Here is a 17,665-nt window from a genome sequence, read left to right as displayed (position 1 = left end):
AGAGACATGCCTGTAGGCTGTGTGTGTGTGCAGCAAGTGCTTGGCACATTGATTACTGCCTTTGCTACAGAGACAGTCCACAGTGGTGATGTCAGTGCAGGCAGAAAGACACGAGAGCCCGTGAAGGGATGAAGAGGAAGAAGAAGGCAAAAGCGCGGACAGGAAGTCTAGAGAAGAGCAGCGGAGGTGACGAGACGACAGGGACAAACACAAAGCAAATGAGACAACCTGCCAACATCAAGACATCATCTCCTCATCACAGACACATCAGAAGGACGTCCAGGCACAGAGGGAGGACGAGAGAGACGGCAGGAGGACCCAAATGTAGAGAATGAACAGGACAAGCTGCCAAGTCAAAAAAGTCTTTACTCAGAATAACAGCGAGAAGAAAATCAGACCAGACCCTGACAGACACAAAGTCGTTATATCTTCATCTCTCCTATTCATGAGAGCAGAGAAGGAGAGAATCAGGAGCAGGAAGGAGAAGCGGGACAGCACGGAGAGGAGTAAGGAGAGAAAGTCCCAGAAAGCTGAGGGAGAAGAACAGAATCCTACATCCAGTAGGAGGACCCGAGAAGGTCTGAGCCAGACTAACCCTGGAGTATCTAACCAGCAGTGTGCTCAGCCCAGCGGGGAACATGTCCAAGTCCTCCTCTCGTCTGGGTCGGCCGCCATCGGCCGGGTCCAAAAAGCCCAACCTGAGGAAGGAGCAGCAGGGCCAGCGGTCCTGCATGCTGCGGGTCGGGGAGAGGCTGATGAGGGCAGGCAGTGAGGGGAACCTGGTCCAGAGACCCAGCAGCCCAGCCCACAACCCAAATCACCACCACACTGGATTAGGACAAGGACCAGATGGGCAAACGCAACCACTACCCCTAGAAGAAGCCCCGCCTGGCAAACATTCAGGGAATAACTCCACCAAAGGTAAAGTGCCTGTTTCTTGCTCAGTGATGAAGATAATGTACAGCTGATAACACGACAAGATAACGTGTGATGAGTCAGTGATAATGTACCCCAACGTGAAGCGGAGGGGTCTGAATAACCTGAAGCTCCAATAGCTACAATGTAAAACTGTTCCAAAACAGAAAACATCTACTAACATCATCGGTAAATATTATAATTATTAGTGGCCATGGAAACACATACTAAACACAGGCTACAGTACAGTACATCCCTCTACATCTGTAGCATACAAGTACATTCTGTATACGGTGCTACTATAACATGATTCGTCATGTCCAAGGTCATTTGCTCTTTAAAATAAGCTAAATGTGACAACCTCGTTATTCTGAACAAATCATCCTGTTTTGTCTGATGCAGCTAATCTCACTTCTTATTGAACACGTGCTTCGGTGAGTCAAGGGGCCGGAGGCAATGTTAGTGTACGTGTGTTCTGTGTGTGCTCACACATTATTCACTTAGCTAGACGTGAAATGCTACATTATCTTGGTTCAGAAATGTTCATATTCTACATATCCATACATACATACATACATACATACATACATACATACATACATACATACATACAAACAAACAAACAAACATACATACATACATACATACATACATACATACATACATACATACATACATACATACATATTCTACATATCCACTGATTGCAAAAACGTGCAATGTCAACATTTTATTCTGGCGAATTTGTAAAGAACAAACTCAGCCACTCTTGACCCAAAAGCCAGCCTTATTTGGCAGAGAAAAACCAATCCATTTCAGCAGAAAGATTTCAACAGGTTTACGGGACAAAGAGTCAAGGAATGGATCTTAATTACCTGGAAAAATAGCAACCTCAGTGGACCAATCAGACTAATCAGAAAACAAGTCACATACTGTAATATAATAAAGGTCTAGAATTCTAGAAATTCACAATGAAGCTTAAACCTATAGAACACACACAACTGGCAAAATATGTCCGACACATTTCATGTATTTGAAAGGACAATAGGTTTTCCCTGCCCAGAGCACACAATGACCATAATACATCTGTTGGGGTTGGTTTGTTCATCTCTACTCAGTGATTACTTGGCCAGATGCTGAGAGCTGCTTCTGGTCTTCAAAGTGCACTTTCCTCTGTTTTGCATTATAAACTAGAAATTCTCAGACATGCCCACTCTTCTTCCTTCTACAGTACCTTCTTCTAGTAACTAGAAGAGACTACTAGATCATCTAGTTCATGCCCCTTATTGGTTGTAGTGAGTAAAACTATTGCCTAATGGGAAATGGCTGCTGTGTGGGTACCAATTTGAGAAAACGTAGTATAGATGATTTATAATTTTTTTGAACAAGGGGGATGCTCCGCACGGCTCAGAAGCGGAGTGTTTTGCCTACCCAATTTTTTTTTTTTTTGTCATTTTAATTTGTATTATTTATTTTTTAAATTGAGGGAATGCTCTATGGATGACTTCCTGCCCAGCTCGATCTGCTTTGTGCAGCTTGACGCAGCTGACTCCACCAGACGTGCCACAGCACCTCTCAGAAGTGTCCCAATAAGCATCTAATAATGCATATATTTTCAAAAACACACCATAGTTTTGACCGTATAAACTTTACCTCGAATTATGTGGGCTAACTGTAGCAGCTGAGCGCGGTGCGGTCAGTGCAGGTTAACAAGGGGGATGCATTTGGGTAATTTTGCTATCAAGGGGCTGCCTCTCTCTCTCTCTCTCTCTCTCTCTCCACTCTCTCTCTCTCTCTCTCTCTCTCTCTCCACTCTCTCCCTCCCTCCCTCCTCCACTCTCTGTACAGTACATAACAGTATTCAATCAGGTGACCCCGGTCAGTGGCTGCACGTTTTTCTGTCCTGTCATACATTCCTGAGCCGGGAGTTGGAGTCGAGCAGTATTGTCCAGGCTAGTCCCCGTGGATTACAGCCTGCTGCTGATGAGCAACATTCCCTCTGGTATCATCACATTCCCCCCTTTGACTAAAGTGGAGTTCATCTCTCTCTGTGCTCGCCACTTTCAAAGCTACAGGGGAGAGAGAGAGAGAGAGAGAGAGAGAGAAAGAGAGAGAGAGGGAGAGAGAGAGACAGAGAGAGAGAGAGAGAGAGAGAGAGAGAGAGAGAGAGAAAGAGAGAGAGAGAAAGAGAGAGAGAGAGAGAGAGGGAGGGAGAGAGACAGAGAGAGAGAGAGAGAGAGAGAGAGAGAGAGAGAGAGAGAGGTACAGTATGGCGTGATTGCCAGTAAATCGTAACAGATAGATGTAGGGGTGGGCAATATGGCCCCAACATAATATGACAATATTTCAGGGTATTTCTGCGATAACGATACTTGACGATATGACAAAATACTGAAAAATGTGTTCTTATTAATTTCAAGAACATACAATTGCAACAAAATAAGTGTTACAGTTGTATATGTCTGCATTTAAACGGAACACTATCTGAAGCCACTCCCCTTTTTGGAATTAACTTTCAGCCATGCTTGTTGTTGCTGTGTGTACACACCGTTATGCAGCGTAACGGTGTGGCATCATGACATCAACAAGTCGGAATATTGCCATTTATCACAATATGAATTTGTATATATCAAAACGATATGGCACACTCCTAGATAGATACATGTTATATTGCCAACTTGGCATGTGGTCATGAACTAGGGACCCGGACCAGAAACCCACAAGCAGCAGACACAGAGTCATAGAAGAGTTCAAGGGTGTTTACAGGGTCACTGAGGCCAGGATGTGCATCAGGCTGTGGGGCAGGAACAGAGCAGCAGAGAGGCAGGCGTGGATGCTTGCCTGTGGAGGAGGGAGCGGCAGCGTGGAGACCCGCCCGGGCCCGGCAATGACCGGGTTCAAGGCTGTGGCACAGCAGGCAGGCTGGAGGCGCGACAGGGCAATAGTCATGATGGCAGTGGCAAGTCTAAAAGAGGAGAAGGAGAGGAGGCAGTCAGGTGAGCAACACACAGAGTCCTGGGCTTGGTAGAACTGGGCTTGACAGAGACTTTGCATGGAATTAGTTCACAAATAATGCAAAACAAAGATACTGAGGGTTTCTGGACTGACTGACAGGCTAGAGGGAAAGTGCTGCCTACTAGCAGTTTAACGATCGGACAGTGGGTTCAGCCCCCAGCCATGGTTAAGTAGCCCGCAGATTGATAGCCACGCCTCCAGCTCCACCCTGCCAATCAGCCTTAGATTAGAGAGGTCAAGACCAGAGGCAGCCAGGACCAGACCATTCAGCGACCAGAGGCAGCCAGGGCCAGACCAATCAGTGACCAGAGGCAGCCTGGGTCAGACCAATCAGTGACCAGAGGCAGCCTGGGCCAGACCAATCAGTGACCAGAGGCAGCCTGGGTCAGACCAATCAGTGACCAGAGGCAGCCTGGGTCAGACCAATTAGTGACCAGAGGCAGCATGGGTCAGACCAATTAGTGACCAGAGGCAGCTATAGGTTGAGGCCACGTCTCGTCATAGACGCTGGTTTAGCTGGGGGCGTGGTCAGGGTGGGGTAAAAACCCCCGTTCTATCCATTCAGCAAAGTTAGAATTTAGCTGATAGCCCAGCCCAGGCAGACACGATCGGGGATTTAACCACCGCAGTAAATGCACATCTGAGCAGACGTCTTGTGTTCTGCTCTAGAACCCCCAAACCTGTAGTTTAGAGCCGCAGCACCGTCTTTTGGTGAGTCAGCCCATGAGATATATCGGTGGTTTTACCCCACTCGCGCGCCAGCCGTTTAACATTTTGTGGGCGTTCCCAGACATGCGGACTGTCTCTATGGGCGGCATTTAGGTGCGAAGACAGCGAGAGGCGAGCCAGTGATAGACAGTGAATAATTTAATTACAATCTTAACCTACAATGATAACTAAGCAAATAAAGTCCTTTTCAAGGTGTGAAAAAGGTTTTATTGTTAATAAATGTCTCCCCCCCCCCCCTCAGTAACCCAATAATGAATCACCTATTATTCAAACAATTCCAGAAAACTTGTAATACAAAAAAGTATTGTCTTAATGTAAGTAATCAACTGGGGAAGTTTCATGGTGATGTATCTTAATTAAAAAATGTACCCTATTCCACCCGTTTTGGGATCATCATTGGGTGATTTTCAAAACGTTCCCCTGATAGGATTCTTAAGACTTTTTTCCTCTCGTTTAGAACATAATGAAAACACAAAATCCATTGAGTTTGATTTTGTTGTAATTAGTGAGCGGTTGACCCACATTATTACTGGACTATTTCCTGAGAAGGTGATTAGTTCTGACAGCGGTGGCGTGGTTTTATCCTGGACGTCCCTCCCGCCTGTCCGGTCCTATTCCCACCCCCTGCAGCTTCTTCCACATCCCTACACTCTGCTCGCCATGTTTCTATATCCTCTGTTCATTCTTTCATTTTTTATTTTGTCTCATGCTCCATATCTGCCGCGCTACGCCTCGCTGGGCACCGAGAGCCCTGGGAAACAGCTGCTTTAGGCTCGTACACCAGATCTCCAGAGTGTATTTTTGATAATGCGTTTTGTAAATATGAATCATGACTTCATTTCCGGAGCTTATTTTGGATCGTGGGCGCTCTGGACGAAGCTATTTCGGTTCGTTGTGGATGATAATCCGTTGGTAGTAGAAATGCAGGGGTTGTCGAGGTTAGAGAAGCTGCTTTGAGAGTATTGTCTCTCACCGCTCACCACCATTCATATATTTTTCACGGCTGGCTCGTAGCTGAAGCAGGAAGTAGGCGGTCACTTTGATCCGTGATCAGCGAGCTGCGCTATCACTGGATTTACTGACCTGTAAATCACGCCACAAAACATCTACTTTATCATCTACACAGGTATTCTAATCAAAACGGGACCATCTACTATTGGCTGATCTTTGGTGCCAGCCGGTGATGTCACCACCTGTTGTACTCTAAGGTGACATCACCTTTACTCCCTGTTCACATCAATTATATACAGTACAGTCAGACTTCTTTTTGCTGCCATAGACTGTATTCACCCTGAAATTAACTATAGAGACCAAAACTAACCAACGTTTTTGCCACTTCCGTGTTGTCTTCATTTTTCAGAACCGGCGGTTTGGGCTTGGCGATGGCGTGAACTTAGCATTAGAACAGCAAATGTCAGAGCTTTCCTGAACTGCCTGTAGCTTGAAGTGCGCAATTGTACCAATTGAAGCAAAACACACATTTATTTACATGAAAATGTCACATGAGAGTATTTCTTTAACTGGCTGGCTGGTTGGCTGACTGGCCGGGTTGTGAACCAAGTATCCATGTAGTGCTGCGACTGCTGCCTCGTGTAGTGGAGAGCTGAGATTTACCTCCAGGCCACCACTGAACTAGATCAATCAGATCTGCTTTGTCAACGAGACAGAGAGAGAGAGAGACAGACAGTGTGTGTGTGTATGAAAGAGAGAGAGAAAGAGAAATGATAACAGGACTGGAGATATGAAACAGTGGATGTATTTAGGAGGGAAATTCAATTTCTGTATTTCTGTACTCAAGTCACAATATTTGCAAAGAAACAATTATGTTCAAATTATTATTCTGAGATTATTTGAAATCCTCTGTTTAAGGGCCATTTACAATAACCTGAATTGAGTCCCCTGTGAGTCCAAGGCAAATGTCCCCAACGGGCACAATACAATATATTGTATCATTATTGTCAGCATTTTCAATTCCAGCGCGGGCCACACAGGTGGCCCGCGGGCCGCCAGTTGCCCAGGTCTGCTTTAAGGCCTTGTCCTGCCTTTTTCAGTTAATGTTTTACCTTTGAATGCATTGAGCACATTTATTTTGGAGCTGATTATCTAATTGAGGATCCATGTACCCAAGTGTTGTTGTGGTCTGTTTAGTCTAATACACCCTTCTCACGGGCGCCAATTTGTGTCGAAAAGGCAGAATAAACACAGGCACTGCATAATCGGGCACGTCGGGCAAATGCCCGGTGGCCTGGCCTGGCCTGGCCTGCCCAATTTTTTTTTTTTTTTTTTTTTTTTTGCAGGCCAGGCCAGGCCACTCAGTGAACAGCAGGCCAGGCGCCGCCTACTGGTTTACTAGTGGTTTTATTACTTTATTCAGGTTTAAAGTGGGTGCATCTCATTGTAAAATTGGACTTGGCCCAAATTGGGCTTCAAACGGCCCAAATTGGGCTTCAAACGGCCCAAATCGGGCTTCAAACAGCCCAAATCTGGCTTTAAACGACCCAAATCTGGCTTCAAACGGCCCAAATTGGGCTTCAAACGGCCCAAATTGAGCTTCAAACGCCCCAAATTTTTCGCCGCCGCCCTTCGGACGCCGGCACACGCATCGGCCCGTATCGGCCTGGCCTGCTTGGTATCTAATGCCCGGCCTGAATTATGATCCCAGTCCGCCCCTGAACACAGGTGCAAGCAAAACACTAATGAGGGTTTCCAACTTCCATGATTGGAATTTGGAAACCCTCATTAGTGTTTTGCTTGCACCTGTGTTTATTCTGCCTTTTCGACACAAAATGGCCTCCGTGAAAAGGGTCTATTCCCTGATGTGTAGCGTACGGACCGGGAAACTAGGGGAGGTCTGGAAAAAGTGAGGCCAGCCCTGCATTGGTGCTTCCTCAGGAACACACACACACACACACACACACACACACACACACACACACACACACACACACACACACACACACACACACACACACACACACACACACACACACACACACACACACACACACACACACACACACACACACACAGATTCCATTTGTACTGCCCTGGTCAGTGTGAACTGTATGAGTGACTTTGACAGTGTTGTGCTGGAGGAGAATAGAGAATGGACACTGCATGTGATTGGACTATAGCTGCGTAAAAGACAGAAGCTGGCCAGGACGTCCTGGAGGTGAGACTATAACCTTTAAATCTTAAACTACAACTTGTGCTTGTGTCATCACACAATAACAAAATACACTGTAATGAGGAAATGTTTCGCAAAGGCTTTGTCAATAAATCCATCAATCTGACCAGCAAACATTCAGCCAGTACAAAACAGTGAGTTTAGAAAGCCACAAATCTCAGCAGCTGGCCAAGTAATCCATTGGTATTGATCATGCCGCTGCAGCGCCACCTGCTGTTGGTCCGTGATCAGCGATCTGCACGACCCCAGGTGACCTGTCAATCATGCCCCCAAATCATAGTCTGATTTATCATATATCTATTTTATTCTAAATTGGACCATAATTTACTAAATTAACATCATGCTGTATTGATGAAGACTTGAAACTGAGACCATAAACTCATTAGGAAAACTGCAAGGTGACTCAGACAGCGAGTCACCTTGTTTAGAGCTGCAGGTATCCTGCTTTTACTAAAGACAGCTGTTCTGCACCTCAGGGTGCTGTACATATATAAACTATATCTAATATCATGCAATTCATATCCATGCACCCTATATTAATGTATTAATTTATATCATAATATTATGCTGCATCATAATATTATGCTGCTATATTATTATTGTTGCTATGCTGCTATATTATTATATTGCCTATAAACCAAGTACATAATACACACATAATGCATTCATATCATTATAGTTTATACATTATAGTATACAATATGAGGCTATATTATGGACGGTGTGAATTATTGCACTATGGACATTGCACGGACTTGCCTCGAAGCCCTTATGTGTGCAGTGAACTTGTCAACTTTTAGCTTTAACTTTTTTTTTTTTTAAGCTTTTATCATTGTGTTGTGTTGTGTTGTGAAACTATGTTGTCTTGTTTGGTCCAACATGTGCACAGTCTTGGAGTGGCTGTGGCCCTAATTTCACTGCTCATCATTACTACTGTGATGCTGTATGTGACAATAAAAACCATGAACCTTGAAACCTTGAACCTGCACCCAGAGGACAGTATGCTGCTGAACTGGTGCTTGAGTGGGTGAGTGGTGTCCTGTGCTAATGTGTTTGCTATGCGTGTGATGGCCGTACAGTTGAGCTCTGAGAGGTTGGCAGTGGGGAGACCTGTTATTTTGACAGCAGTTTTATTTAGTTATGTGTGAATTGTGACAGTGATGATGGCGTGATACTTTGAGCAGTAGGAGACGGTTCCTTTAAGTTTGCAGATCATGGCTGATAGACTTTGGTGGTTCCTTTTCTGAATGTTCTGTGTGTTACTTCTTATTCCCTGTACTACACCTCACGAACACGTGTTTTATTTTTGCGGTTTCTGTAACAAGTGGGTTTTTACAGGGTGGATTTTAGGACTCAATAATGGACTAAATAATTTGTTAATGGCGATTTGACTTTAAAATACCATATTTTCACATAACTAACTACATATGATACACACCATGACTGTTTCATGGGTGTTTTTCTCTGATTTTAACACGTTTTTTCCTTCTAATGAGGGCAAAACAGACTACTGAACTTGGTTAGAGATGGTTAACCCCTTGGAGTCTGCTGCTGTGCTTGTGTTGAGTACCACGCAGGCCAGCTGCTCTCTGGACAAAACACTAAGTAGCTTGACCTCGGTGTAGCAGGCCCCACCCGTTTCCTCTCCTCTGTCACATTGGGGTCTTCTGGAGGGGTCGACTGGAAAACAAAACGGAGCAACTGGATACTAGATACCATACTAGATGAATCAGAATCAGAATGAGAATTATTTATTCGCCAAGTTTTCACATACTGTACTAGGAAATTGTCTTGGTGTGATTGGTGCTCATGTGACATTGATAAGAACAAATATACGAGATATAGACAAAATAAGATATAAATAATCTAAAAAGATTATAGAAAGAATAAGATAATAAGAGATATAAACAGTATTAACACTAGCAAAGCCGGGACATTTTTACCTACCACAAGGGCCAGAAGAGGGGTCGACTGACCCCTATTCATTTGAATGAGAGGCTGTGCATTTGCACCTCTTGTGTGGAGTCTCCCTGTCAATTCTATTCAAATGCGAAATGAATTCTTTTCAAATGCTAAATGTACTGGCCGGGGAGAGGGGAGGTGTCTCTGCTATCATGGCAAATTTGTCCTCCACAAGGCCAGCAGCCCTTGTGCTCTTGTCATCAAAGCGTAGATAGCGCATGATATCGGTCTGATTTTGAAAATGTATGAACACAGGGTCGTACAACAGACATATTTAGGAAAAGTCAAGAAAGTAGGGATTTGGAACTCGATCCAGTGCAAAGATATATTTTATTTTAACTCACAGGGGTCACGTGACCCCTTTGACGGCCCTTCTAGTGTTAACAGATATAAACAGTCTTGACAGCTAAGTGAGGTAGCCTAAGTTTGCTGTTTACAAGATATGTACAGGGTGCATCAAAGATAGCAGCAGTAATGAGCTTTGTGTCATACATGGTTTACAGATATTGACAGAGTAATAAAATATGTACAATGACAAGGTGCATGATAGTAGCAGGAGTAATGAGATGACAGAGTAACACATGTAGCCTACAGTGAAAAGGTGCCTAATAGCAGCAGCGATACGTAAGCTAAGGGAAACAATATACAAAATATAAAAGGACAGCTTCAAGGTATTTTGATAGTATAACAGCATTTTATTTGAATTATTATCAATTATTATCATTATCAGTGTGAGCGAATTAACAAGGTTTCTTTCATCTTCATGGCATATATATATATATATATATATATATATATATATATATATATATATATATATATATATATATACATACAGTGTGTGCTGTATGCCACATCTCTGAGCTGTGTTACACACATAACATGAAGCACAACATTTGGGACCTCGACCTGAGCACAACATTACTTAGCGTGATATATATATATATATATATATATATATATATATAATTATTAGCCATCATTGTCAATTTGTCTTGGGCATTGGAGAGAACATACAGTAGGTGGCGTCGTAGCACACATATACACACATTATGTCATTCTACAGTGCTTGTTCAATCAAACTACAATTAACATTCAATAACCAATATTGAACCGCAAAATATCGCACTACCTTCAAGAAAGCTGTGATAAGTTAGATAATTAGATAATAATCAGATCATATTTTTTTAATGGACAGTAGTTATGTCTACAAATTTGCCATATCAAAACTAATATAATGATACATCTTTTTATTGTCACAAAATGAAAGAAAAATAAATATGATTGCAGAGGTCAATTTTGGAAGTGGGTTTCTCTAACTTTGGGATACAAAATGTGTATGGAATTCACCGTCTTCTTCAATACATGCGCTTCAAGACACATGACCTCTGGCTATACCCTTCCCATAGACACATGACCTCTGGGTGCTCCCATGGGATGATGGTAGTTCCATCTGTGCATTACAGAGAAGGAAGGGCTTCCCCATGTATTGTTTAAAGCAGGAAGGAAGGCTATAGTTGGATGATGCCCAGAGCCGTGAGGTCACCTGCTGGGTCAATGACCTCAAAAAGGATGGCTTCTTTCCTACAACACTCTCTATGACCTCATTTCATTTCCCTACCATTGATATAGCCCAGGGGTTTTCAACAGGTGGTCCGTGGCCCCCTGGTGGTCCATGAAAGTATTGCAGATGCTCCCTGACCATGCATTCAATAATCTAGTTCCCATGTCATCTTCTCAACCCATTTTTAGAGACACACATTGATTTATGATCAGCTTCCTCAGGGAGTCTGGAGGTCATGCTGAGGGTTTACAGCAGACCACAAGGCCTTGTGAAGTGTCTGGCTGAGCAGATCCATCTCATGGAGGTGGGGGTTTCATCTGGCATTGTACTGTACATAAGTTGGCTGCCCTACACCAGTCCCAGCTCTTGGTATAATGGTCGTTTTATTGTTTTTCTGGTACAGTTTTTTGTCTTCTTTATTTGAACTTCCCCCCAAAACATAAACATAAACAGACAAAAGGAAAACAACAAACCAATGTGCAGGTCGAGACATGAAACCCTAACTCGGCTTATACTTGGTCTCTACCTCAGAAAATAATAAGTAAAACATGTGCAATATAGACAAGAGAAAGGAACAGTAGAAACAAATAAAAATGAATAAAACATAAGAGCAATCCAAATTAAAACAGTGATGTGAGGTGTACGTATGATGTATGTAGATGTGACTCATCAGAGAGAGTTTAAGCTTGGATTTAAATGAGTTAACAGATGATGCATGTTTGGCAATATTGATATATGTTTTCCATAGTATGGCACCTCTGTAGTGTATTGAAATTTTATATTTTTTAAGAGGCATATTTAAGAAGACATAGCTGTGTGATTGGCTTACAATGGGGGGTGAGTAGCAATGTGATAGGCTTACAATGGAGGTGTATGAGGTGAGAGGTGATATGACACTATGCTATTGGTTAAATGAGACCAGGAGGGAAACAGCTGATTATTCAATTGAAGCCTGGAAGTTGACAGCTAAGTTTGAATGTGTGAGCAGATTTGAAGGGGTGGAGAAATAAGAAGTGAACTGAAGTGAAAAGTACAGATTATAGTCTTCCTGATTGAACCTCTGTTAGAACCAGTGTAGAAAATTAAAAACATATTTTGGGGGCATCTAAAAACGGGACATTTACCAAATGTTGGGGGCACTTTAAAAAAATAGTAATTAGTGCATAATTTTGTTAAAGCATAGTGTGAACAACAGCGCTGTTTGTGTGAGTGTGTTCTTTTTCGTTGTCTTCTATAGCAATCAGCTTTCAGGTGCTGAGTGTGTGTTAGAGATGGTGATGGCTAAACTTTGTATGGGTGTTTGTCATGCACACACACACACACACACACACACACACACACACACACACACACACACACACACACACACACACACACATGCCCTGAAACAGGTCCTTCCAGCTACATTTTAAAAGTCATTTTCGACCAGCCACCAAGTGCCCTCATTACAAACAACAAACCTCCCGGACAGCTCAGAATGTCAGCCTGCGTGTGTGTGTGTGTGTGTGTGTGTGTGTGTGTGTGTGTGTGTGTGTGTGTGTGTGGGAGGGGGGGGGGGGGGGGGGGGGGGGGTTGTTGGGGTGGGGGGAGTGGCTGAGTGTGCAGGAGACATGTACATTTTTGTGTACTGCAAAAAAATGCAATCAAATTATCATTGAGCCATCTGATTCTTCTTTCTTTCTTACTCTTACTTTCAGGAAAATTGCAAGCGAGAAAAATTAAAGGGCTTAGATGGTCTTGGATCCTGTTTCCAGTTTTTAAGTACACCATCCCAATCACTGCACCCTAAGTACACCTCCACCATCCCAATCACTGCACCCTAAGTACACCTCCACCATCCCAATCACTGCACCCTAAGTACACCTCCACCATCCCAATCACTGCACCCTAAGTACACCTCCACCATCCCAATCACTGCACACTAAGTACACCTCCACCATCCCAATCACCGCACCCTAAATACACCTCCACCATCCCAATCACTGCACCCTAAATACACCTCCACCATCCCAATCACTGCACCCTAAGTACACCTCCACCATCCCAATCACTGCACCCTAAGTACACCTCCACCATCCCAATCACTGCACCCTAAGTACACCTCCACCATCCCAATCACTGCACCCTAAATACACCTCCACCATCCCCAATCACTGCACCTTAAGTACACCTCCACCATCCCAATCACTGCACACTAAATACACCTCCACCATCCCAATCACTGCACCATAAGTACACCTCCACCATCTCAATCACTGCACCCTAAGTACACCTCCACCATCCCAATCACTGCACCCTAAGTACACCTCCACCATCTCAATCACTGCACCCTAAGTACACCTCCACCATCCCAATCACTGCACCCTAAGTACACCTCCACCCTCCCAATCACTGCACCCTAAGTACACCTCCACCCTCCCAATCACTGCACCCTAAGTACACCTCCACCATCTCAATCACTGCACCCTAAGTAGCGTACCGGCTTATTTGAATGTTGCATGGACTTCAGGCGTGGATTTCAGATGGTGAGAATGGGTTCACATTATAATTATAGGTTTTAACTCTTGCCCCCAGCTTACTTCCTGTTGCAGTGTTTGCTAATACTGTAGAATAACTGACAGGACATATGTTCCCTAGCAACACAATTCTATGAAAACCGTCTATAGTGCATTACTTTTCATACGTTTTAGTAAGAACAGTGAATGAGAACAACCTGCCCAACAACACACTGAAATAAGTCTGAATCACTTGCATGGTTGTAATTGTTTTGCAGTGTACAGTAAGCTACGTGTGTTTGTATGTGTGTGTTGCAGCCTGGAGGTGTATGAGTAACACGTCACACAGCAATGTGGACAGCATCAGTCACAGTGGATGGAGCGCTAAACATCAGTTAGGGCTGTTAGGGCTATTCACTGACTGCCTGAGACCAAGGACTGGCATTTAGACTATGCTTATTATTTTGTCCCACCACATAGTTAGGCCATACAATGCCCTCAGCCCTGTATGATGATGGAGGTGGAGTGTGTGTGTGTGTGTGTGTGTGTGTGTGTGCGTGTGTGTGTGTGTGTGTGTGTGTGTGGGGGGGGGGGGGGGGGGGGGTGCTTGGAGGCATGTTATGTATGTTTGCTATCTGTATAGGAATTATGAAGGTTTTTCAAAGTTATTAAATTGTCAAGAAATACACAAGTTTTTTGGTGAGGTAATTCAATTCAATTAACTAGAAAACGATTCTCATCGTACGTAGGCACACACACACACACACACACACACACACACACACACACACACACACACACACACACACACACACACACACACACTGTGACACTAAAGAGGCGACTGCTGTACAGATCTAAGAAACCTGCAGGAATAGTTATCTATTATCATTTCTATGACTGAAGACAGCAAAGCATTTCCACTCTTCATAGTTTTCCTTGCATGCACTGCCTCTACAGGGTCCAAAACAATCATAAACGCTATATGGTTTGTGGTCATATCCATACAATATCCTGACATGGAACAACATGACTGGTATGTACTCATCAGAAGGTAAATACAGAGGTGGGTAAACTAATACCAAAATATTATCTATAGTAATATATAATATATAGTAGTAAACTATGACCAAAATATTCATTCGGTCAATATGTTACTTATGGATAGAATTAGAGTGAAAATAAATTATTCCCTTTTTTGCTGGGGACCAAGCCCTTCAAGGACCCCTGGGGTCCCACTTTGAGAACCATTGGTTTACAACATCCTCCCTTGTTCTGTTGTGCTTCATCTAAGACAAAGCATGATACATTTAAAAATAATAATGTTGTTGCCCGCTAATGACTATACTAGTTTGTACAGTAATCCTCCCAGAACAGCAAAACTACCACCTCGAGAAAATGGGAAATTATATACAGTACCAAAAAATAAAAACATACAATTTAGTCCAATGTCCACTCAGAACACTACAGACAATAAATAGGTCCAGTGCTCTGAATCATTACTAGAATTACCATAAACAAATGCCATTGGGGGCATGTTTTTCACACACACACACACACACACACACACACACACACACACACACACACACACACACACACACACACACACACACACACACACACACACACACACACACACACACACACCTACACACACACACACCTACACACACACACACACACACACACCCACACACACACACACACACACAAGCAATAATAAACAGTGCGGTCAAACTGAGTACAATACAGTAGCATTACTCATTCCATTGTAGAATGGTCAAGTTAAATGACCTATAAATGGAGAACAATGCAGACTGCTGACAGAGTTTGAGAGTGTTAGATCGATGATGTCATCGCTGATGATGATGTCCCCAAGGTTGTCAACAGTGATAATGTCATAATTGATGATAATGTCATCATTCTTCTTATGATGATGTCCCCAAGGTTGTCAACAGTGATGATGTCATAATTGATGATAATGTCATCATTCTTCTTATGGTGTTTTATGGTATTGGCATCCTTTATGTTGCATTACCGCCTCCTTCTGCATTTATCCATCCACTGTTTCCCTACATTCTTCTTCTTCTAATGGCTTTCCGGCAGACTGGATGGATGCCTTGCGTCACATTGCTGCCTCTCCGATTTCATCATTGATGATTTCACTGATGATGTCACTCTTGAAATAACGATGCCACTGTTGAAGGTTTGATGCCACAGTGATGATGTCATAATTGATGATAATGTCATCATTGATAATGTTACACCTGACATATGATGTCACTGTTGAAGGTTAGTGATTTCACTTATGATGTCATACTGTAATGTGAGCTCACATTCAAAGGCTTTAAGAATCAACTCTGCCAGCTTCACACTGTCAGATCGTAAGTTCAGCTTAAGATCGGTTTCAGCAACTGCCTGCATCTAGTATTTGTTCTTGCCCGGCGACCGCAAGTTTGCCTGTGTTTACCAAGTATCAAGTGTGTTAAGCCCGTATCTGTGTCAAGCCTGTCAAGTGTCTGCGCACTTCCACTTTTTGTTTTTACTCATCATGTTCTACCTCTCTCGCCTGTTAGGTATCCTTTGGACAAAAGCAATCACACATGATTTCTGGATATTAAAGTCCTCTTGCTGCCTTTGGGGGCCACCAACGGAAATGGTGTAGCGATATCAATCTCCTTGTTGCATATTTGTTTTTTCTCTCCTCCCTAATTCCGTCTTCTCCTTCGTCCATCTCACCCATGCAGACCCAGGAAACTCCCTGTTCAGAGTCTCCTCTCCTCCTGCCACCGTGGACAGCAGCACCGAGCGTTTGCTCCAGAAGAAACAGCACCCCTCCAATAACAACGTCCTCGCCGACACAGACGTCGTCGCTCTCTCCTCCGGTTGGCCCCCGCGCTCCCCCGGCACCGTGCCTCGAAGCCACGCCGCGGCGGGCGCTAGCGCTGGGGACGGCGAGCTGGACCGCCTGATGATGCAGCACTCTCACGTGGAGAGAAAGAAAGAGGTGTTCCTGGACCACCTGAGGCAGCGGTACCCCCACCATGCTGCAGTGATCTTGGGCCACCACCAGCAACGTATGAGGGAGCAGGTGAGATCCACGGAGCATATATACCCCAGTGTCAGACTGAGCTTCTCACTTAACTATGGTTTGAGGGTGCTCTTGTTCAAAACACTTGCGTAGTCCAGTTAACCTGACGCTGTTAGGTGGTTTGTTTTCACATAACCGTCTGGGAATGAGTCATCGGGAAACCGTTTCAAAGGGGAGGGACTTTCAAAAAATACCTGGCAGGTAATTGGGTGAACCATCTGCCTATCACGTTGATCACGGGGCTTGCTCACGCTGGCGTCACACCAAAGCCCGCCTGTAGCTGCTTCTTCTGGATGCTGATTGTTGCGAACAACTGGTGGTTTGGATTTGATTGCACTTGCACTTGTCTTTAGTTATCTTCATACTTCATATCTCTGTATATTGATGTGACCGATACGCTGCATACAGACACTAAAACAAATTCCTCCTATGTAACTTGCATACTGTGGCAATAAAAAAAGTGAAGTGAAGTGAAACCAATAAATTGGAGCGTGGTAAGATATGTCGCGTGATCGTGATCTCATGATCTTGCGCGAATCCATCTGCCCCACAAGGTTCTAGTCCAGTAATCTGGGCTAGTTTTATAATGTTGACTAGTTTTCGATTCTCTGGTGGGCCTTTTCCATTGGCACTTTCGGCTGCGCTGAGCTAAACCATGCCGTGCTGATTTGCGTTTCCTTTACCAGTTTTAACGTGCCGAGCTG

At 43.8% G+C, this 17,665-nt stretch overlaps 1 protein-coding gene across 1 annotated transcript in view; it reads left to right on the top strand.

Moving 5' to 3' along the window:
- Positions 1 to 638: 638 nt before the first annotated feature.
- LOC310792266 (sickle tail protein-like) overlaps positions 639 to 17,665 on the top strand; it is a gene marked incomplete at its 5' end in the record, with an annotated part of 79,200 nt that continues 62,173 nt past the window's right edge. Inside the window, 3 exons of the mRNA XM_083653988.1 lie at positions 639 to 958; positions 3,616 to 3,911; positions 16,618 to 16,961. Coding sequence (XP_083510114.1) covers positions 639 to 958; positions 3,616 to 3,911; positions 16,618 to 16,961 — 960 coding nt within the window. The remainder of the gene's footprint in view (positions 959 to 3,615; positions 3,912 to 16,617; positions 16,962 to 17,665) is intronic.

The sequence above is a fragment of the Poromitra crassiceps genome (assembly GCF_964638095.1).
Source record: "Poromitra crassiceps genome assembly, chromosome: 17".
NCBI classification, from domain to species: domain Eukaryota; kingdom Metazoa; phylum Chordata; class Actinopteri; order Beryciformes; family Melamphaidae; genus Poromitra; species Poromitra crassiceps.
The sequence above is the reverse complement of the archived record's forward strand: the minus strand, read 5'-3'. Positions and strand labels throughout refer to the sequence as shown.